At 37.4% G+C, this 24949-nt stretch overlaps 1 protein-coding gene across 1 annotated transcript in view; it reads right to left on the bottom strand.

The window, feature by feature from the left end:
- Positions 1–280: 280 nt before the first annotated feature.
- HAPLN1 (hyaluronan and proteoglycan link protein 1) overlaps positions 281–24949 on the bottom strand; it is a gene marked incomplete at both ends in the record, with an annotated part of 28424 nt that continues 3755 nt past the window's right edge. Inside the window, 3 exons of the mRNA XM_084233802.1 lie at positions 281–570; positions 2650–2952; positions 13261–13632. Coding sequence (XP_084089928.1) covers positions 281–570; positions 2650–2952; positions 13261–13632 — 965 coding nt within the window. The remainder of the gene's footprint in view (positions 571–2649; positions 2953–13260; positions 13633–24949) is intronic.

Genomic DNA, 24949 nt, shown 5'->3' with positions numbered 1-24949 from the left:
AAAGGAATACTTCGTTGGGATGATGTGGCCTAAACGGTTTGGCTCTAAGCCTCTTTACTAGCACTTCCCTTACAATTATATTAATTTATAATAGATATTGAATGATAGTTTTACAAAAAACAAATTAATGAATTGGTCTTTATGAAAATGACTCTTTACAGTAAGTAAAAAAGGGTTATCACAGTTTTGGTAACTTGCATGAGTTCATATTGAAAAAAAAAAAAAAACACCTTTCACATGTTCTTAATAACTTTAAAACTGCCGCGCTCTACGGGCGCGCTCAGTTGTATGCTCTGAAGCAGTAGACACCATACAGCTTATGCTTCTTATCTGGGAAACCCACGAAGCGCACCGCAGCCTCGTTGGGACTGCAGCGCCTTCTTGGCCTAGAGATGGGGTAGCGGACGCTGCCATCTGCCAGCCAGCCCGCATCGCAGCGGTCATATCCCAGAAGTTTCCAGGCAGCAAATATTTGGCCCACTTTGGCAATCTGAGCACCATCTTTGAGGCAAGCCTGGACCGCTTCATCATAGGTCAGCTTGGTAGGGTGGATCAGATAGTAAAAACGGCCTGCAGAGGCAGAAAGAGAGAGAACATCAATGGGCTTGTCCTTGCCTGAGTCACACAGAGGTGAAAGGAGCCAAATTGTGTTTCTCAATGGAGGGGAATATGGAGCAATGTCTGTAAGGTTTTGTGGAACATAAGATCACCAATTAAATGTAGTGCCCAGGTCGCTCTCCACTAAATTAGTTTTTCCCTTGCCCCTTAAATGTGTGTTCAGACATGCCCTTGTACAGCTTTTAAAAAAGCAAAGGGAAATGACAGATGCAGTTTCTTTTAGCTAATTAGTAACTAAAAGGGCTCTTCTGTGGCACTAGAGAAGACAGAATCCCATGTTAAAAGCAAGAGCTATTTAAATTCTAGCTGTAGCAAGACCCAAGCCCAGTACAAGTTTCTGGAGAGGCAAGATTTGAATGTGAAAGGATCAAAAAACATTACTGACATAAAAGTCCATTTAAAAAAATCAAAAGCCCTCAAGTTCTTTTCATTACAGGTATCAATAAGACATTATTCTTATTCAAAGACTACAGTATGAAAATGCAAAAAATACAGGAAGTCACTTGCCATAAATAACACAGACTCAGAATGTAAACTCGGCTGGGTTTGCTTCCTTGCAAGAGGATGAATTTTTTTTCAACTTTCCTCCTTTGGAACCCTGATACCCACCATTTCTTGATTCCACAGCAAAGAACAAGTTAATTTCAAACATTTATTGAATAGTGGTAATTATTGAGATTCCCTCAAAATGTGTTATAAAGGCATTAAAAAGTAAAAAATGACATAACTGACCGAAGTGATAAATACTGATGCAAGATTTTCTCAGACTTTTAGCTTCAGATAGAATCTAATCCCTCTCATTTGATTACAAATTGCATTGTGGGGCTCCCCTGCTCCTCACTGAATATAGATGACTCAAGTATAAGCTAATGTTTACAATTTCTTTCTACCTTAAGATATGTGATTTGCAGAGATGGAAGAGGTCAGGGGAACATGAACTAGAGGGTGAGTTCTGTCATCTATCCCGGAGGTCAGCAATTGCAGCGCAGGAAGCAAGTGAAACTTTATTAGAACACGCCACACCCACCCATTTAAAAGCGTCTATGGCTGCTTTTGTTTTACAAGGTACAATGACACACTGAGGAGTAACAGCAGAGACCATATGGCCCGCAAGGCCAAAACTATGACGAGTTGGTTCTCTATAGAACATTTGTTCATCTCGGATCCTTTATTATTTTTCCCCAAAGCAAAGCACTAGAAACTATGGAGCCAAGATTTGCTTCATGGGTGTGACTGGGCAGTTACACAGGGCCCCAAGCTTGACTTGATAGTCTCCTGAACCAAGATTAAAATTCTTAATCATTTTTAAATATGGATGACACATTTTCATTTTTCACAACCACAAATTATGTTGCTATTTCTGGATGGAGCAAGAGAAAGTTGGGATTTGTGATGCATTCAATAAATCACTTTCATCACTGACGCAACGGGGATTTCTTTTCTTCTGCTTTTGTCTCCAGTGTTACTCTCTACTTATTTTTCTGGCAAAATTTTCCTCTCTCTTTATGAAAGAGAGAAAGATAGAGAACCTTTCTTTATCTTGAGTTTTGCTGATCATCCATGCATCCATTGTAATTTAGAAGCGAACATGGCACAGAAGCCATCTTTACTTCAAATGAGAGATCTACATTCCAGAGAGAGCACACAATGGCAACATCATCTTTGGCAAAAAGAAAAGTTAACAACGAGGTAAGAAAATAAATATGAAAAAATGAAAAAAAAAAAACCTGATCATATAGTACCTACACACATCCAAAAAGGAAAAAAAGGAAGAAACACAACCCATATGATGTCACAATTAAAGCTATTTTATAACAATTAGATGAAATATAACCTAAGAGTAGAGGAAACAGACACCTTTGCCTGCCTTATGTGGATACTTTTAAAAAATTATGACATTAAAGAACTTTCACATCTTTTCAAGCTAAATCAACACTTCAAAGTTTTTTTCTTTCTTTTTTAAGCGGATAAGATAAAAAGTCAAGTGTAATCTCTAGGATAAGAAAGAAGGCAGCATGGTTCATATCTTACCATTGAAGTTGGACGTAAAACAGAAAACATCATATCGGCTTTTATCTTTATCCCAAAACCCGTAGTTCCTGACTCCGGGGACTGTGTTCTGGCCTCCACAAGGCTCTCTGGGCTTTGTGATGGGGTATTGCACAGACCCATCGCTGAGCCAGCCAGCATTGCACCAGTCCAGCCCGGCCCGCCAGGCATCATACAGCTGGTCGAAAGAGGCCATTACCGCATCCTGGTCCACACAAGCCTGCTGGGCCTCGTGGAAATTCAGATTGTAGCGTCCCAGTCGTGGAAAGTATGGGAATACCACACCTGTCCAAAGAAGGTGAGGGTCATTAGTGGCACAAAGAGCAACAACTATGAGCAAATATGTCATTTTTATGATTATTGTTCTCATTTTAATGACAGATCAACAGAGTTTAGAATTGTAAATTTCAGAAGCCTTTAGGAAACACAATCACCAATTACCTAATTTTTATGAAATTCTAACTTCCCAAATCCAAATAAGAATTCCCTGAAATACAATTAGATATATTTCAAGAGTCTAAATTAAAGATACATCACCAGATATTTCAAATTACATCACAAATAGTTTTTTTTTGTTTGTTTGTTTTTTTTTTTTTTATAGAGGCATGTTTTCTTTCTTTCTTTGTTTATACATGCACTGGGTACAGTCAGAAGCGCGGGAGGGTGAGAGAATTCACCAGAGCCAGAGCGGGGAGCAGAGCAGGCAGAAGGACCGAAGCACACTGCTGAGGGGAGCAGCGGGCGGCAGGAGAGGTCTGCGCGCCATGTGGGATCCTCCTCCGGGGGCCGGGAAGCAGCCGGGGATCGAACCGGCGCCGCAGAGGCCGCGGGCAGCTTCGCAACCCAGCGCTCAACCGCTGCGCCACCGGGGAGGCCCTACATCACAAATAGTTTTTTGGGGGATTGTTTTGTACAAGCAAATCTGAATTGACTGGTGAAAAACCGAATGGCCTTACCATTTATAGAAAGAGCAGTTTTTTGGTGCACTGGCAGTGGTTTCTCATCTACCTTTCTCCTGCAAGCTGTCTTTCAATTTTGAGCATCTCACAACTAAATATTTGGTTTGATAAGTTCAGTGATGTATCACTTTGGTTAAGAATTCAACTCTTAAAATTTTCCTTTATGAAATGATTTGTCTGCCTCTTGTAGTTTCCAAATAGTCCTCCCTCAGAATTTAACTTCTGCTGCTGGTTTCCCTAAAACAGATGACCACCCAGACTTGTCCACACAGGAAAAAAAATCAAATAGTAGTGAGTAGAAAGAGTGGTAGGAGATGCAGAAATTGTGCTCAGAGAGAAGGCATTTATCAAAATTCACAATTTTTCTTCTTAATTATTATCATATAATTAGTAATTTGTTTTTTTATGTTCTTGTAAAATACATGTATTTTTAAAGATTTATTTATTTATGCATACAAGAGCTGGGATACAGGCCAGAGATGCGGGGGCGGGGGAGGGGGAGGTGAGAGGATTCATCAGAGACAGAGTGGGGAACAGAACAGACAGGCCGACTGAAATACACTGCTGAGGGGAGCAGTGGGAGAGGTCTGGAGACGTCTGCTGCACCATGTGGGTTGCTCCCTGACCAGCTGGGGATCATATTCATTCTGCAGAGGCTGTGGGCTGCCTCATAGTGCAGTGCTTAACCTCTTGCACCAGCAGGGAGGCCCTCTTGTAAAATATTTGTTAACAGGTGAGTAAAATATAGATATATACACCTGTGCTCCTAAAAACTTGCAGGTAAGGAGCCTTTCTGGTGGCACTGGGGTTAAAATCTCAGTGCTATCAAGCTATCGCCAGCCACTGCGGCCTGAGTTTGATCCCCAGCCTGGAAGCTAACCCACATGGCACAACAGACCTCTCCTATCTTTGCTGCTGCTCCCCTCAGCAGTGTATTTCAGTGGATCTGCCTGTTCTGCTCCCCACTCTGTCTCTGGTGAATCCTCTTACTTCCCTCCCCCTACCTCTGGCCTACACCCCAGTTCTTACATGCATAAATAAATAAAAATAAATCTTTTAAAAAACTTGCACTTATTGGATTTCTTATTTAGAGAAGATTTAAAGTGAATCCTGTTGGATATCTAACAAAAACCTAATAAAGTCTTATTCCATAGTAATAAGGCAATTCTCTACAGTGAGGCACACCCCTGTAGAAAGCATCGTGGCTCTCTTATCTCTTTAAACTTTATTGGAGTGCTTTATCTTACTTTGTGCCATCCTTGAATAGCAAAACTAAAACACGAGCTTTCATTTAAAAGTATTTTCATTACTATTTTTAGCTTCCATGTTGACATACTTTAAAGCAAAACTAATATTTTAAGAACTTTTTTTATTGCAAATAGAAAAATAGCTTCCCAGAGCATCCTATACAAAGGAAGTACATACAGATAACCATTGATTAAGAATTAATAGATTTTAAGAATTAAGCTACATATTTTAAGGGTATAAACCCTTAGCAAATATAAGAATTAATCCACACATGTTAAGGACACTAACCCTTAGCAAATATAAAAAGCACAACTTGGAACTTGCCTTTGCTTAAGAAGATGTAATGTTTTGCCCCAAAATAACTCTTTTTAGTCAAATAAGCATGGGAGGTGATTGAATCATCCCATACTTTCTACATAATTTCCTTAAAGAGTAAGGCTCATAAGAAAGCAAAGTTGGGGCCTCCCCGGTGGCGCAGCGGTTGAGCGCTGGGTTGCGAAGCTGCCCGCGGCCTCTGCGGCGCCGGTTCGATCCCCTGCTGCTCCCCGGCCACCGGAGGAGGATCCCACATGGTGCGCAGACCTCTCCTGCCACCCGCTGCTCCCCTCAGCAGTGTACTTCAGTCCTTCTGCCTGCTCTGCTCCCCACTCTGGCTCTGGTGAATTCTCTCACCCTCCCGCGCTTCTGACTGTACCCAGTGCATGTATAAACAAAACAAACAAACAAATATAATAAATAAATAAATAAACATGCCTCTAAAAAAAAAAATTATAAAAAAAAAAAAAAAGAAAGCAAAGTTGTATCATTTGATGAACTTCCAGAAGGACTGACTGCTCTATCAAAATGTTTCTCCTAAAGTGGCTAAAAGACAATCAATTTACAGTGATTATTGAAGCCTTGTCTTGGATTTTTTAAGATAGAAATAATATTTTTAGCATGTACAATGTAAAAGACTGTCCCCTTGATGATCATTTGTGGAGCGTATCACATGTGCTATTTTATGAGACTGCTGACACTGTTCAAAAGAAATGTACAATTCACTAATCGTGTAACCAGTACACAGGCCATGTTTTCTTTTATAAGTTGAAGACTCTAAAGAAGAAATTTCAATAGCCTAAATCAAGTTGCGCCTCTGCAGGGCACGTTTGTCCCTCTAAAGCTGTCCAGCTGGCACTGTGCATGAGAGGCAGAGGTCCAAGAAGGTTTCCTGATCTGATCCTGCCTTCTCAGATTCTTGGCTGCAGGATCTATAAGCTGAGTCAGGGCCAAAAAGAGGAGGAAAAGACTCTCTTGGTTGCCATTCCCCCTGCAGTGATGGGGGTAGGGAAGCCTAGAAATGGTTGGGTCTAAGAGCATCTGCTAAGAGTCGAGTTAGTGCTGGGAAGGAAATGCAATGTTCTCCCTGTTCTCACGTGCCTTTTATTCTCTTTCCTTAGCACACCAAGGAATACCAATGAAAAGGAAAATATTTAATTTATCTAGTAGAGATTTCCTTAAGTGAGAGAAAATCTCAAGGTATCTCAATCTGGAGAGAAAGAAACCCTTTGGGTTGAATTTCACTTCCCAAAGGGGTCAAGATAGTAATAGAGAACACAGGATATTTTACCTTATCATAGTTTTAAAGACCTAGATGACCCTTCAGGTTTAAATTCACAATAGTATATTTGGTGAGCTACTATGGACATTAGAAAAATTTTTTTTCCTGAAGTATTTTGTCCTTGATTAACCATTGAATGTCACTTAAATATGATTCATTCAGTACCAAATCCATTGTAATATATTTAATTTTAGTTGTTTTCAAATTTAACATAACTTTCATGCAATAGTTTCTTAAAGTCATAATGAAACCCAATATAAAATTTTAGTATTTTTAAATTGTAACACAAATGGTTAAATTCTTGTTATGTTATCTCAAAAGACTTACTTAACAAAATTCGATTAATATCTGATGATGCTGCAATGAACAAATTCCAAGTAAATCAAGGTCAATTTCTATGTCAGATTCAGTCAAAGCTTTGAGGGTTTTATTGTCTTAAATGCATTTGTTGTACAAATTTCAACAATAAGCTATTTCTTACATGCAGGGACATTTCTGAAACTACATATTAGTATTCTATTTATTTACTTATTTAATTTCCAGTTAGTTAAGATTTCCACATCTAAGACTTTAATTGCAGAAACTTCTTGACTCTGGAGAAATGTGCAATACAGATTAACTGTTGATTAAGAATTAATCTACATATTAAGAATTAAGTTTAATTCTTAATTATGGAGCAAATTATGACTGCTTTCATCCAGCATTACAAAAATAAGAAAAGTTAAATTTTCATGAGTGAGAAAGAAGGCTGCATGATTATTTTTCCAACTGTGATTATTTTATACTTTATGACAAAATATAATCAAAAGCCTTCACTTTTCCATGAAGGCCTAGATGCATCTCTAAAAAGAATATTACTATGGATGATGCATCACATGGAAAATAATAATATCAAACTATGTGAGTAGCTTTAGTCTGTCAAAATGTTTTGAAACACATTTTTTTAAGATTTATAATTACATAATTCAACTCATCCTAGTTGTTAACAAATATGAATTCATTAGACAGAAGGTGGATTCTCACACCATGGTACATATAAAAGCCAAAATAAATTTTAATGAATATTTTTAGTAATAAAAATTCAGAAACCATGTAGCATACTTTTACTTTCCTTAGTGTTTTTCTAAGTGCATACTAGTAATATGTTTAGCTGAAATTTTCTATTTCTTAAAATTCTCAAACTATACTTTTTTATTTGACCCCATTTTCATGAAAATGAAATGACCCCATTTTCATGAGAAAACATACAGTGGGTGATTGGGAGCGCAAATATCATGTTTTTCATATCATTACTCATATTATTGATTGCTGAGATGAATTCTGCAGCCCAGGCTACTTACCAATTTCTAGTGACAATCTCCTTGTTATATTCATATAAAACTTGTCTTTTTATATTCATGTAAAGATATATACAATCTCCTTGTATATACTCATGCAAAGACAATGTGGGTAATTGGTACTAGCAATGTGGGTAATTGGTACTTTTCAGTACCAATTTGCCCAAGATCCATAAAAAAAAGTATTTCAACATCTCGGTACAAACCATAAATAGGTCAATCAGTCTTTCAAAAGGGCTTACAGTTATTTTTTATTGGTGTGATTCAAATATTTTTTTTAACAGATAGTTAAGAGCAAGTGCTGCACCTCCCCCTGCAGTGACCCTCAGGGCTAATGGCTGTTGCCATGGTCCCAAGGTACTACACTCTGTACTAAAATACAATTTTGGGGTAGGCCCTCTTCTTATGAGGAGTCTGTGATTATATATATCTCAATGGATAGTTTATAAATTTGAATCCAAGGCAGAATAAAATCTTGTAATATAAAAACAAACCATACAATTTGGGCATCTTAAAGAACTTCTTTTTTCTAATTGGAAAAATTCTTTGTAGAACATAGTATTTAATCTTGTATTAAAAAAGGGCCAATATAATGAAAGACATCATACAGTTAACAGTTGCAATGACAACTTCATCATGACATTGAAAATGATATGCTTTCCTGATCTTACTTAAGCATTTTAGGAAATTGGCAAAGAGTTTGAGTGAATCTTTCTTGATGCTCCCATGTTAAGGATGTAATTGATAATGCAAAAAGATCAGAATCTGGAACAAGAACTAATAAATAATAAACACAAGGTATCTCCTTTGTCACATGTAGTTTTCCGTAACCTTCAAACTCTTATGTATATAACCTGGGTACTCTGATCATCTATTCCAGAGCATGTGGAAATCATCCTCTGGTAAGCAACAAGGTACCTCAAATCATAATCTATGGTATTGTGTCTCTCTTAAATTTGTTGTAGTAATTTCACTTACAATATGTGTCCTTCTCATATTAGAGTACATATATAAAATAATGCCCCATGAATTTTTCTTAAAAATTCTTCAGTGAAAGTGGAGTAAATAAAGCAAGAAAGAATAAGACTGTCTATATCATAATTTTGAAAGATGGATGCTGGTATACAGAAATTCATATACCAATATTTTCACTTTCCCCAATGTTTGAAATTAGTTATAGCAAAAAAAAAATTATTCCATCCTATTGCCAAATTGAGCCTTAAACTAGTCAAGCAGGATGCTAACTGTCTGTGGTATCTTCATTCTCTCTGATACCTATGATGCCCTATAACCCTTTTCATACTCTTCATCAACTAGTGAAAAAAAGCCATGCACTTTTCAGTGTCCAAATCAGTGTCTCTTCCTTAGGAGTGGTTTCCCTCACCCCTCTATTGCATATATAATGTTTTGTATTTAAAAGTATATGGTGTTGAGATAAAAGTTCATAGTTTTAAACCTACATATGAAAAGGTGTGATCACATATCTCTGAAACATACAGAACATTATAAACCAATGTTACCTCTATTTAAAATAAATACAAGAAAAAGAAGTTTTAAACATTCAATCACTTATTACTGAGTGTACTAACTCTGTTCTTGGCACTTGACTGCCCTCAAATAGATCATATTTAGCAGGTAGAGACAGAGATTTTTGCAAATATTTACAAAACATAATGTGGGGCCTCCCTAGTGGTGCAAGGGTTTAAGTCTTAGCACTATAAAGCTATCAGCAGCCTCTGCAGCATGAGTTCTTCCCTGGCCAGGGAGCTAACACATATGGTGCAGCAGACCTCTCTTGTGTCTCCCCCTGCTTCCCTCAGCAGTGTGTTTCAGTAGATCTGCCTGTTCTGCTTCCCACTCTGTCTCGGTGAATACTCTAACCCTCCCCACATCTCTGGCCTGCATCCCAGCTCTTGTATGCATAAATAAATATTTATTAAAAAAATAATATAATTAGAGCTGTAATGGAAATCTATATAAGTTGCTACGAGAAAGTCATAGCTGGAGGGTGGAAGGCAAGCACACAGAATAAAATTGATCTTTGATTTTACTATTGAAGGATTATGCTTTCTTCAGTTGTTCAAAAATGGATTGATGTGTAAAATGTTCAAAGTTAAAATATCAGTTATTTCTAGGCAATTTCTCTGATTAATGACTGCTTCTATCCTTTCTACAGCACACAAGAAAGATGGAAAAATGCTATCTGCAATGATAGGATTTGGCAGTTCTCATGGGTACACCAATTAATACAGTAGGACAGTCCCAAGGTCATCCCCCAAACCTGCCAAATGTTGCTGCCTTCTTGAAACTTCTTATCTCTTGTCCAGCAGAGAATTTCTCCTTCCTTTGAATTCCTAGGCCATAGTGGATAAAAGCATTGGCTTCACCCAATGCCCTTAGTATGAAATTCCATCTCTGACTCTTATTACTAGCCATGTTATCTTAAAAAAGGAGTTATCCCTAAGTGTCATCTGTCAAGGGGAATTATGGAAAGTATAGAAAGTAAACAAAATAAGTAGTGCATAATATTAGAATATCTTGTTTCTATCTACCTACTTCACCAAACTTTGTCTTATTTTAAAGTACTCATTTTTGAAGGTATCCTAGAACCTTCAATGGACTGTAAACCAATTCACCTTTCAGGGTTCAAATCATTGTTGAATGAAAAGAACCAAGATTTGAAATTCTTCATATCTCATGGCATCAAAAATAGCACTTATAAAATATTTACCTATTAAATTGGTTTCTTGGACCCAGAGACTTGACTCAGGTTTGTTCTATGGTAGGGAAGTGTTCCAAAAGTATGTCAACATGGAGATTTGGGATGGCAGAAGACCTACGCAGGAAATAGTACTCTCCTTACATTTCACCTTCAAAACCTCTAATTGTGTGTTGACTGGAGTCTCAGAGGCTAGAGTGCATTATTTTCTAACATATACAAAATCGCCTTTTAAAGCAAAAGGAGAGCAGATACCATGCTCAATGCCATTAGCAAGCAGTGGTATCAAACTAGAAGTAGAAATATCTTGCATTCATTTTTATGGTTTCCTTCTATTTCTGGCAAGATATACTGTTTCTACATATTTAAATGTCATTTTAAAGTAAATGCAGGGAGAGAGAAAATATGACAAGAGCATTACTTACATTTTAGAAATATTGTGATATATAAATACAGAATTTCAGAAGAAAAAATGATATCACATAATATAGGTAGGTCAGTCTTTGATTCTTAAATGAGGAAGTAAAAGTACCTCAAAAGTAAGTAACTTGTGGGCCTCCCTGGTGGCTCAAGGGTTAAGACGCAACCTATGAAGTGATCCACAGCCACTGCCGCAAGAGTTCAATCCCTGGCCAGGGAGCAACCCACATGGCTCAGCAGATCTCTCCTGACTCGCCTGCTGTTCCCTCAGCAGTGTGTTTCAGTCAATCTGCCTGTTCTGTTCCCCACTCTGCCTCTGGTGAATCCTCTCACCCCCCACACCTCTGGCCTGTACCCCAGTTCTTGTATGCATAAATAAATAAATCTTAAAAATAAAACATAACTAACTTGCATAAATAAATAAATCTTAAAAATAAAACATAACTAACTTGCACCACCTATTAAATGTATGTTGGCAGAGTTGGTATGAGCCTAAGCATCGTGACTAACAGCTCAAGGCTCTGTCCATTGCCTGATTCCCCTTCAATGAAGGACATGGCTTTTAATTAATAGCTAATTATTGATTGTTTTCTCTAACCCAATTACTTCTTTCATCCTGAATAATGCTAATATTCATGAACATTGATGTGAATCAATAAAATTGAAAGCACAAGGTGGTTTGCAATCAGGAACAAAAAGCTACAACTAAGAGAGATAAAAGGACACAAAAATGCATTTTGTGTTATTGCAAATCCAGTAAATTTCCATACATGAGATGGGGTTCTGTGGGATTCAGAAGGTCATGATTTCCGTGATGTGCCGGTTGCTCAGATATTTTTCTTAAAATGAGAAATCTATCCTAGATGTGAATGGGACTTCTAGAAAACGCACAATTTATAGTTTATGGACATAAAGAAGGAATTTAGGGCCTCTCTGGTGGCACAGATGTTAAGCACAGAACTGTGAAGCTATCTGCAGCCTCTGCAGCAAGACTTAGATCCTTGGCTGGCCAGGGCGTAGCAGACCTCTCCAGTCTCTCCCACTGCTGCCCTCAGCAGTGTATTTCAGTAGATCTGCCTGTTTTGGTCCCCATTCTGTCTCTGGTGAATCCTCTTACCACCACCACCTCCGTACTTTTGGCCTGCATCCCAGCTCTTGTATGCATAAATGAATAAAAATAAATCTTATTTATTTAAATATGTATTTAAATATTTATTTATTTTATTTATACAAGCACTGGGTACAGTCAGAAGCGTGGGAGGGTGAGAGAATTCACCAGAGCCAGAGCGGGGAGCAGAGCAGGCAGAAGTACCGGAGCACGCTGCTGAGGGGAGCAGCGGGCGGCAGGAGAGGTCTGCACGCCATGTTGGACCCTCCTTTGGTGGCTGGGGAGCTCCTGGGGATCGAACCGGCGCTGCAGAGGCTGCGGGCAGCTTTGCAACCCAGCGCTCAACCGCTGCGCCACCGGGGAGGCCCTAAATCTCTTTTTAAAAAAGGAATTTATTCTATTAATGTAATCGAAATTCATCCTTTACTGTAAAGAAACACTAATAGCCATGAATGTAGATGTTTTGAGATACATGTGCCACCAAGAAGAAGAATTTCCTTATTGTTGGGACATATTAAGTAAAATTTAGGAAGAGACAGGATGACAAGGACTTTTTATTGTTTAACTTTGTGTTTATTTTGGTTTTGAAACTACTGAAAGGGCTATATGTTTAAGAACTAAATTCTAACCCCTTTCAATCTGATATTCATTTAGTATTAAATGTCTAAGAGACTCTGGGCCATTTAAAAAATACTTCTTTATATAAGAATATTTTAATGAATCAAGAGGTTACTTGTTTGTTAAATTGAGTTTTCACAGTTACTTTACAGAATACAATTACATGGATGTTAGTTAGCAGATGTCCTTCACAAAACTTGCCATTTTTTTTAAAAATTGAGATAATTTTAGAAGCATGATGAAAAAAGAAAACATTCCAATCTGAATTTCTCAATAACCATAAAATGAGGTTTTAATTTTGAACAGCATAAGGCAGGTCTTGAATATTGCTCATTTAAGTTCCACTGCATATCTCTCCTATTTGCAAATGGCTTCAGTTTTGCATGTAACTATTGTGTGAACATTTCAAATATGAAAGTTTGAATGATAGAGAGCAAAATACAAAAGAACAGAAACACATGCTATACATAGAATTTTGGTTTCTCACATCATCACTATGGAGACCACTAGCTATTCCTTGTCAAGAAAAAAAAAAAAGTAATGATTAGTTCTCATTTCTAAGTTTGAGATGAGTTGTAGAAACCTACCTTGTAAATCCAATGCTACCACAGCAGTATCATCTTCTAAGCCTTCAATTACCTCACACTTGTACCTCCCGTAATCCTCCAGGGTGAGGTCGGTGATCACCAGAGAAGCGTCGTTATCACTGCTTCTCTTCAGAAACACTCTATCCTGGTAGCCTCCATAGGTTTTCTTGTGGTAGCCCATGGAAACAAAAACATCCACTTCCTTGAGGTAATCTGAAGTCAGCTTGGTCCACTTAATTCGGATTTTGTGGGTTCCTGAGCCAAAAGCTGTAGGGTCTCGATAAAATTTGCATGGCAGTGTAACATTGCCACCTCTATGTGAGAACACCTTGGCTTGTTCTGCTTCCACGAGTAGGCGGGGACCATTTTCTGCTATAATTGAAAAGAAAAGAACTATTAATATTTTTTAGGCTTTTTAATAAAATGAAAAATGCTATCTATACAGGGAATCTGGCAGATAGCCTTGGATGATAAGCTTCTCTGCAATGTTGAATCTCCTTTGAACCACATCAAAAGATAAATCTAATACCTAGACATCATCTATTCAATATAAGGAAATCGTATCTTTTAAAACACTGAAAAATGGAAGGATGGGCATGATAATCATTGAAAAATATTGGATAGCTCCCCCCCTCAGTTGCTTAAGGGTGAAGTCTCAGTGCTATCACCACTGGGGCCTGAGTTCGATCCCTGGTCAGGGAGCAACCCACATAGTGCAAGCAGAGCCCTCCTGTCTCCACCTCTGCTCCACTTAGCAGTATATTTCAGTAGCTATTTCTGTTCTTCTCCCCACTCTGTCTCTGGTGAATCCTCTCACTCCCCACACCTCTGGCCTGCATCCCAGTTCTTTTATGCATAAATAATAAAAATCTTAAAAAATGCATCCATTAAAAAAGGAAAGAAATATTAGATAACAAGGTAATATTCAGATAAGAAAGTCATCGAAGTTTGATGATTTCACAATAAATTCTACTTATTTTTCTTCTATATTTAAACATAAAAATGTAAAACAAAGACAAGTGAACGTTTCATGACTACCTCCCCAATGCAAGCACAAAAATTGCAAGTGAGACAAATTTATCTCTTTCCATCTGACCTTTCTAGTACAATAAATCTGTATTATATATTTTGGAAAATGTATAGAGCAGCATTAACTTTAATTGTACTGTTTTGACCAAAGAAATTTAGGATAACCTCATGGCTTCTAGTGAAATATACACCTGCAATATGCCACTCTGGAGCATTTCAAGCATCTGTATATATTTTATTTTAACACTATAAAGGCTAGATATCAAAAAGGTTTTTTGGTGAGTGTTTCAAAAACTCCAGCTTTGAGAAATATATTCCTCAAAACTTAAATGTTACAAGTATTCCCAAAGTTGTACTTACTTTTTGATTAACCAAATAATTATTTTGTTTACTCTGTTTAATCTCCTTTGTCTCCTCTCTTTGCTTTCTGCTATGTCTTATTTGACAGTTACTGCTTCCACCTTTCCTTTCCTCCCCCTTTTTTTTCCCTCCTCCCTCTTCCAAGGACTTTATTGCCTTCCAGAGAGCACCGCAATATTCCAAGCCTGCCAAGTCAGCAGACTGCTGGTCTCTAGAGATCCAGCTGTTATTTTCAGATCTTGGCTTTCTCTGGGGTTTCCCCTGGTTAGCTCATTGTGTTTTTGACCTTGACAAGGTCTCCTGAGGATGTGCGAGATTTGAAAATGAGAAATCATTATAAAAACTCCTGGACACACACCTTCTCATCCACACACAGCTCTCAAAATTGCCTTTCATGGAGCTCTGCAGCCCTACCTGCTGTAGGCTGGTAGGTTACGAATAAACTTTAGGCACAAATCATTTAAGATACACAATTCACCAGGAAGAATAACCACACACCTTCTCATCCACGCACGGCTCTCAAAATTGCCTTTCATGGAGCTCTGCAGCCCTACCTGCTGTAGGCTGGTAGGTTACGAATAAACTTTAGGCACAAATCATTTAAGATACACAATTCACCAGGAAGAGTAACCAATCACCTTCAGAAAGATCTCAAACTTAGTTATGTAATGGCATACACAGGATTCAGATTTTAAAATAGTGTTCAAAAGTGACACAGTGGTCCATTTTTTATTATATGGCATCCAAATTAATATAAAAATGAACATATTTCATGTATAATCAGTCTCAATCCTCAGGATCTGGAGTTAACAAAGCCATCAATGTCCACACTGAGTAGATAATAAAATCAAAGGGCAATGGTTAATTAAAATGAATCACAAATTCACCTCATTAAGTTTTTCCATTAGATTCTGCTTTTTGTCTCTCACTTAGGGCTGTTTAGGGGAGGTACCATGTCTCCAACTGCACTTATATGTAGTCACCTTAGACTAGCCATTGGGAACTAGATTTTTCACAGTATTTCTCAAATATTATACTGCTAAATATTGAGCCTATTTTTGGCAAGTTAGTTAATCTTCCACGGTTTCACTTACTTATAAAGTTTTGAACCATGTGGAATGAAAAGGTATATAAAATATCACCTGTTTTATATAGACCTAGAAATTATTGCGTGGTTTAGCATAATCATAAGGTGTTCCAGAATGAATACAGTTTTGCCCATTTGATAAATTAAAGATCAAAGCAAAGATCAAAACTCTTGCATGAGGGACCAAAACATCTTTTTTTTTCTGTGGTTAATTGTAAATTGTTTTTGGAGTATTTTAGAAGGATAGGTTTCTAATTTTTGACTTCATTATGCTCCAGAATAATGAATAGATGATGACTCATGTGGTGTAATATTGAGAACTGAGCAGACACTAAAGTTGACTTATTTCCCATAGAATAATTTTTTTTTAAATAATTCTGCCAGAATGTAAAATTCTACCATTCTTATTTCTCTTTTGGAGGGTTGAGGTGTTGAGGTAATAAAGACCAGAAGTCCCTGGACTGAAATTCTAGAAGTACTAAAAAAGACGTGTAATATGTAGCACATTGAGTGACTGAGTGCCGTGAAAGTTCACAAACCTGAACCTTCAAAAACATTGCCTTGGAACAGTATTTGTTGTGGGTCACGTGATTTAGAAGACCGATATTGCGGAGTCCACAACAGTGAGCACTGTTCGTGGGAGTGGCCTGTGGCAGCACAGGTAAGATGTTGAAGAAGGAGCACTGGTCAGTGAGTGAGGTGCTCTGGGTCCCAGAGCAGACTCTTCTATGTTCTACCTCAGAGAACATGAAGTTTAAGATTGTTATCAGGCTTGCTATGGTGAGCTGTCATCAGAGATCACCAGGAAACACACTATGTTGGACAGAAGAGGGAACGAGGGCAGAGAGCAGAAAAGGGCAACCAAGAGGGAAAATGGCAAACTGCACAAGTTGCCTAGATTAACTATGGATTATGAGCACTGAATTTAAAAACCTGGATCAGTTTAAAGTTTAAATCAGAGCTCTTTGATCAACAAGCAACTGCAAAACAAATAAAAGCAACAGATAAAAATAAACCTCGATCATCAAAATGAGTATTGCTCATTTTCCTTTTTTAAAAAAATGAAAGAACAAATAAAAACAAACAACATACATGTGTTTACTTGAAGACTGAATTTTTTTAAGTCCAATTGTTAAGTTACAGGATTTCCTATTTTTATTAGTGAGACTCAATGCCAGTGACTTGAAAGACTTCATGCCCTTCAAAGACCACACTTGTCTCCAGGGGAAACAGCAGGACCTCATTATTCTCTTATACATTCTGCTGTGAAATCCAGAGGACTTCATTCAATTTCACCGTATTATGAAAGCAATGGCATGACCTGACCACCAATCTTTGTATGCTGTGTCATTTCGATGAAGTTTTAAACATCAGGACAAAAACAATTAACTGCAGAAAAATAATTTAGATATATAATACTAGACTATTATCAATTGTTCTCAGCTCTATTAAAAGTGCAATGGGGGAGGGGGTGCAGATGATCACCAAAGAAACACAGGTGACAGAAAAAAGGAGAAGGTGCTATGGATCAAAATTTGTCTCTTTAAAACTGTATGTCCGTGCAGGGGCAATCTTGGTGTTGGCTACTTCCTCACTGCTGCTTAAGTGAAGTAGCCTCCTTATTTCTGGATTTCCTAGACCAATAACATGTTAATACAAAAACAAAATTGGAGGAAACTGTTTAAGATGATGACATCAGTTGTTAAATGAGAACATTACAAATGCTTCCCTTTTCCCCCAAAAAATATTGCAACCATTTGAATTTTTTTAATCATAAAATTTGCCATAATAACCATTTTCAGTGTAGAATTCAGGGACATTTGCTGCTTTCACAGTGTTGTGCAACCATCACTATCTAGTTCCAAATCTTTGTCATCACTCCAAACAGAAAGCTAATGCTTCCCTGACATTCTACACTGGTTGGCAGAGACTCAACTGTCAGCTTCATGATGAGTCATTTGAAAAACTGCAAAAGGTTTTTAAAATGTTACCTTAGTTATGTGACAACCGTTATCACTTGATAGGTTTCGATTTGTAAGACTAATGCTGTTACTCTCTGTAGAGTAGCCAAATCTGCCTGAGGGTGAGCAATCGGGATGGATTTACATCCTGTGCTTTCCTTCCTCTGCTGAAAGCAATCACTGTCTCCCTGGGCCATGTGTTGTTTACATTGCTCCTCCAGCATCAAGGCAGTGCCCTGCATGAGCTAAGTGTCAGCTGCTGAAATGTACCAGAGCTGCCTAGTGGCTGTGCTTAGCTATGAATACACCTGAGCTTTCTGTATATCATATCATAGTGGGGCAATGAAAACACTTCATAAAATCAATTATACAAGTACATAGCAAAATACTTAAGCAGAATACATAATTTAGATATTGAACTCCTAGTACCTTACGCATGACATGAGTAGGATGCACACTAGGAGAAATTAAGGAGGATCTTACTGTAAATGTTAACTTTTGGATTATGTTGTTTCCTTCTAACTGGAAAGATCTAATTTTCCCTAAGGTGCTCACCAGAACCAGGGCTCCCACTGTCTGCTCATGAGCATGGTGTGTCCAGTTTGGCATCAGCAACTTTTATGAGGCTTGTCCTCTGTCTCTGTTGCCCCCACCCCCACCCAGCCTGTATAGCCGCTCCCCCTCTCCTCTCCTCGGTGTTGGTTACCCGAAGTCAACCTCGGTTCAAAATTATTATGCGCAATGGGCTATTTTGAAAGATACCCACAGTCACGTAACTCTTATTACAATATATTATTACAATTCTTCTACTTTGTTATTAGTTATTGTTGAAACTTTATCATAGATGTGTGTGTATAGGAAAACTTTGTATATAGAGGGTTCATTACTATTTGCAGTTTCGGACATCCACTAATGGTCTTGGAAAAAAATCTACCTTGAATATAAGGGACTGCTGTACTGTCTATTTGGAGGGCTGATTACTTTTATTTATTTATTTATTTATTAGTTAAGTTTTTTGTATATCTTTTGTATCATTTTGTATTGCTGGTAAAATTCCCACCACCAATTCACCCATGAACCATCACCATAGTCCCTCGTGCTCTTCACTCCCCTGTCTTGATTACTTTTAATTAGTCGGAGACAGGATTTAGTTTTTTCCCCAGCTCTTCCTGATACAAAGGACACTGAGCCTGTAATTGTGAGTTATGCATAATAAATGGTGATAAATTTTAAAATCAACTTATTAATATTACCACTGGTAAGTGAAATATTACAATCCCAGAACTAGAGACAATCTTAGTAGCTTCTCAACTCAGAGATGTTTTGGCTAATAGTTTAAATTTGTCCTTGTTATCAAAGGTATGGATAAAGAAATAACACTTCAATTTCTATTATTTTAGACTTAGAAAATATTGGGTTATCATAATTATAGAGAATTAAGATTCTGTAACAACAGTCCTCAGAAATCACCATATGTGTGCATGTATATAGTTAAACTCTTCTATTAAAAAATAAATTCTGAGTTTATAGTGCAGTGACATTCTTAATATAAACATACTTTCCAGGACTTTAACTGTAATAGAGGTTTCTTTCAAAGACCATGGAGAAACCAAAACATTAGCTTGAATCATTCTTTTTCATTAGGCTATAATTAACCACACACTCCTTAATTATTGGAAATGTGCCTTTATGTGGTAAAGGGGTACAGCTTAAATCTCCTTGTTTCCACTCAGACCACTTCCACTTTGTGGTTAAGTGTAAGGCCAAGTTATTTGCAATTGCAGAAAGGACACTGTTGGTGTTATATACTGATATAGTTAATATTTTCAACTTAACAAGAAAGTCATAAAACCCATACTGCCATAGTCAATCCTAGAGGCAGAAGGGACAAAAAAGGAGCTTGTGGTTCTTAATGAATTCTCCTGAACTGATAGCCTGTAATGTGTCTTAAGTTTAGTGCTAAAGCAAGATGAAAGGTAAGTCAAACACAAATATCCAGTGGACAAGGCTGAGGAAGTAAATGGAACAGCAGAAACTGAGGGCAGCAGGGATGGAAAGAATGCTACCATTTCTGGGCACAAATGCCCCTTTCTACAGGGAGCAGGTACTGAGGGGAGCAGCGGGCGAGACAGGAGAGGTTGGCCGTGGCATGTGGGCATCTCCCTGGGGGGCCGGGAATCGAACCCGTGCTGCAGAGGTGCAGACAGCTTCACACCGCTGTGCTTAACCCGCTGCACCACCGGGGAGGCCCTTGAAATGCCTTAAAATTTTTTTTTTTTAAAGATTTATTTATTTATTTATACAAACACTGGGTACAGTCAGAAGCGCGGGAGGGTGAGAGAATTCACCAGAGCCAGAGCGGAGAACAGAACAGGCAGACTGACGAAGTGCACTGCTCAGGGGAGCAGCGGGTGGCAGGAGAGGTCTGCGCGCCATGTGGGACCCTCACGGGGGGGGGGGGGGGGGCCTGGGGATTGAACCGGCGCTGCGGAGGCTGGGGGCAGCTTCGCAATCCAGCGCTCAACCGCTGCGCCACTGGGGAGGCCCTTGAGATACTTTTAGAATAAAATTTGAACTTTGTACTTTTAAACACAAAGTGCAGTGTTTGGCCCCTGCGTACTCTTCCAATCTCATCTTAAACTACACCCTCTCTTACCACCAGGCTGGAATCCTTTCAGCAACTTTTTGCTTTAAAAACACCATATTTATTCCTATCTTAAGAGAATATGAATTTCCCACTTTTTCTACTTAGAAAGTTCTGGAGCTGACTTTTGATGTGGCCGGCTTCTGATACAGATGATTCAGGTCTCAGCTTAATCCTCACCTGATTGGGGAGCCCTTCCTCATCGCCCCTCTAAAGAGGTTCACCCTACAGCCCCCCTGATGCTCTCTCACAATCTTTAGTCCTTAAAAAACACTTTTATATTTGTTATGTGTTAACTTGTTTCTTTTTACTAAGTTATGTATGAAGACCAAATAAATAGTGACACAAAAGGAGGCTGAGTTCAAAGTGCTGGCTCTTGGTGCACAATTTGATTGTAATATATTGTGGATAGTCTATAAAAAGCTGACACTTTAGTTATCTTTTAAGATAAGGAATTGCTCATATGGAAACATCTAAGTGAAGCATTAACCACCCTGCCACATGTGATATAATTATCCCTGGCCACTGGCGAGGGTCCCACACACACACAAAAAATTAAAATGGCCATTTGTACTAATGATAGTCATTCTTGAGGGCATACATGTATAGTGCTACTATATCATGGCAATACAACATATGCAAAATAATTTCAAAGCACTTTTATAAAATTTATTATGCTTTCTATGTCTTCATTTTGAAATAAAAATATTTCCATAGCAAAGATTTCTTCATTTTCCTTGGATACTATTAGAGAACTTTTTAGCTAAGTTTAACTTTTTAGCATTGTGTAAGATTTTTGTATTCCAATAGTTTCCCAGATAGTATAATTCTAATTTGCATATAAAATAGCCAAAACTAATAAAAATTTCTTTCTTAACAAAGAAATGTAAATCTATTCTTTCTTGATGTTTGGTAAAATCAGAGAAACATAGCAGGTTGAAATTACATTAGCATGAAGCGTTAAGCTACAGGTCAGTGCCTTAGTTGAGTCAACATTGGTTCTTGCAGATTTGCAACCAAAGGGAAAAGCTTCTCCACTTAGTGGATTTTTCTGGGTATTTGGGGAAGTTTCCAAATAATCTTTGGCTTCTTGCATACATTTGTTAGTTTCTGCACCCAGAATGGAACAGAGAAAGCAATGACTGTTAGTGTGAATTTGTTACCTGCAAATATTATTGAAATAGGAACTTATTCCTAAAAATGTCCTAAAATTTATTGTTTTAAAACATTCTTTATAGAACAGCATGGAATTCAATATTATAGGTTACTCAATAAGTTTAGAAATATTCTTAAAATATATTTTATGGTTTTATATCTACTGAGTGAAAAAACTAGCGAATGTAGATACAAAGTTTTAAATAATAAAATCTTTGTGTTTAGTAACTACTCTTTTTTCCATATTTTCACCTCTATTGATACTTATTCTTTCTTGCCTCACTTTGTTGCCTCAATAGTATTATCAGTTATCAGTAAGCTCAGTAAGGAGATGGTCTGTGCTTTAATATGAGGAGGCCTGTGTTGAACAAATATCAAAGGGGTAGATTTTCTCAAAAGGACAGACAAAAATCAAAGGTGAGGGCATGGGGTAGCATATGCCAAGTTGGTATGAAAATAAATATATTTCTGAATACAGAGTTAGAGATTTATAAAAATTATATGTCTATCTATAATCATTTCATTCCTAGTATTTTCTACCCTAACCACTGTGTATGTGTGTATATATGTTTAACGTATGCATGTTTGTGTATTTAGAACAGCAGCTATATAATTGAAGAAAGATATTGGCCATGTTTGACTTATGCCAATAATTTGAAAAAATTGCTTTTTCCAATACTTCTTAAATAAAAGTAATAACACTTAGTGCCATTTTCTCTGTAGCATTGCATACTTTTCTTTCATAGCTGTTATTATAGTCAATAGTTCTATATTCTTGGTAATGTCTGTTTCCCTGACTGTAAGCTCAATGAAGACAATGACCTTGTGTTAATTCTCATTCTGTCCTCAAAGCTTATTTAAAGTAAATGCTTGCTCTAGAGTAAATGCTTGTATACCCCCAAACTCAAATGTTGAAACCTAGTCCCAAATATGATGATATTTAGAAGCAGGGTCTTTGAGAGATAATTATATCACAAGGCTGAAGCCCTTATGAATGGGTTAGTGCCCTTATGAGATACCCCAGAGCACTCCCTTTTACCATGTGAGCTTAAAGCAAAAATTTGACATTTAATGAACTAGAAAATAAGCTCTTAGCAGACATGGAATCTCCAATGCCTTGGTTATGAACTTCCTAATATCCAAAATTGTGAAAAATAAATAAGTCATCCAGTCTATGGTATTTTGTTTCAGCCATCTGAATGGGTGTGTATATACCTATTTTTACGTATGTATCTCTCTATATACATTTCACTCTTTTCTTTTGGGCTTATTTATGATATTCATATGCTCATATTCTAGTTTGATAAAAAATTAACCCGTGCTTAATGTAGCACATTTTTATTGTCAAGATTGGCTTCATATCTTATAGTAAAACATAAAGGATTTTAGAATTAGTCACTTAATTACAGTTAAGGTTACTAATTTTTATAATTCCTCTAGTTTTCTGATAATATAGCTAATAATTACTAGATAGAATTATTAAAAAGTATATTTTTCTCTAATACAGTTTGGAAGATATACTCCTTGATATTTATGAATTTTGCATTTGTGGCTAAAAGTAATATACTCTGCCTCAAAAAGACAAAAATGAATCAATTTAACTTTTTAAAACAGACCATGAAGTCAAAATGATTTTAAGTGGAAGAGAGAAAACTAAGCTGGATTAACACTAGTTACTGGGAGAAGATTTTCCCATTAAACTCTGGCTCTGAGATGGCTTGTGATCATACATTATTAAATTCATTCCACATTGTTTGATCCACTTTATACCATTAGATCCCAACTCTGCAGACATTACATAAGGAAAAGGATAGCCTTGCATTGACCAAATGTAAATCCATTTCTTTTCAAAGCTGCATGCACATTTTAGACAATTGCTGTGGTGTCTTTCCTCTGGGGCACTCATGGGGCAGCAGATGTTATGTGAAGTAAGGAAGCCATGCAATCAGTCAAACAAAATTTGCTTCTGAAACTCATTATCCTCTTCCTCATTGCTGCTTCTTATTCTATGAACAGAGATTTTCCTAGGGTTTGGTAAAATTAATTAGGACTTGCTTAGGAAAAGTACCTGGTTTTGGTCTTGGATTTACTCAGGAAATAAATGTGCCAGGTAGCACGTTAAATAACCAGAACACATCAGATAAGGGTTGCTGCACTTTAGCAGCTGAGATATATGTTCTTTGTTTGAAAATAATTTTTATTGAAGAGGCATTAAATTATAACATTATATTAGTTTCAGGTGTACATCATTATAAATCAAATTTATATATACTACCTTAAGTTTACCACTAAAAGATTCTTATTGCAGAGATGGACACAAACAATTGTATTAAAATAAGTGGATGGCTAGGGCTAGAGGGAGAGGTAAAAGAAGTTTGAGAGAGATTTGGGGGCCAGGAGGGTGAAGAGTGCAGTGGTCAGGGTGAGAAATAAGCCCAGAGATGAGGAAGGGAAGTGTATTAGGTAAGAGAATCTGCCCCTCATCAGCCTTGCCATATAGTATAAGTGACATAAAAACTCTGGGTCTTGATTACTTCATTTGCACAATGGATATTGATCTGGATGATCTCTACTGAACAACTTTTAAGTCCTTAAATTCTGTAAATATGGTTTATCTTATGCCAACATTACAGAATGAAAGCTGTCATCCAGTTAACATTCTAAATCTACACAATATGTCATGTGTTGCTACATGGATGCCACAGAATTCAATAAATGGTCATTATGATACACACCTTGCATTATATGCATTTATTTACTCAACAAACATTTATTTTTTAAAAGATTTATTTATTTATGCATACAAGAACTGGGGTACTGGCCAGAGGTGGGGGGGCTGGTGAGAGGATTCACCAGGGACAGAGTGGGGAACAGAACATGTGGATTGAATGAAATAAACTGCTGGGGGTAGCAGCAGGCAAGACAGGAGAGGTCTGCTGCACCATGTAGGTCAGCCCCCTGGCCAGCTGGGAATCGAACTTGTGCTGCAGTGGCTGCAGATAGCTTCATAGTGCTGCATCCTAAGCCCTTGCACCATCAGGAAGGCCCCCTCAACAAACATTTATTAAGCACCTACTACATGTCACACTGTAGCATATAGATGGACTGACAGTCTAATAAAGAAGGGAGGGATTTTAGCAAAAGGTAATAAATGCCAAACTGGGACAGTGTTGTATGGGGCAAATGCAGGAAAGAGGAATTAACCACATTGGTAGGAGAGTACCCACTTCTAGAGATGAACTTCTGACAATTCTTTCTTTGGGGGAAAAAAACACAAACAAAAACAACTAATCATTTTATCTTTTGAGAAAGGTAACAATAAATTTTACTTATTTAATAGGAGGGAACAGTTTTCATTTCTGAGATTTCCTCACTAGTCTTTAAAAAAAAAAAAAGGTAAAGTAGCTTCTCTGTTCACCTAGTAAGAAGGTGACATAGAAAATATTCACCCCA

This window comes from Talpa europaea (assembly GCF_964194135.1).
Source record: "Talpa europaea genome assembly, chromosome: 5".
NCBI lineage: Eukaryota > Metazoa > Chordata > Mammalia > Eulipotyphla > Talpidae > Talpa > Talpa europaea.
The sequence above is the reverse complement of the archived record's forward strand: the minus strand, read 5'-3'. Positions and strand labels throughout refer to the sequence as shown.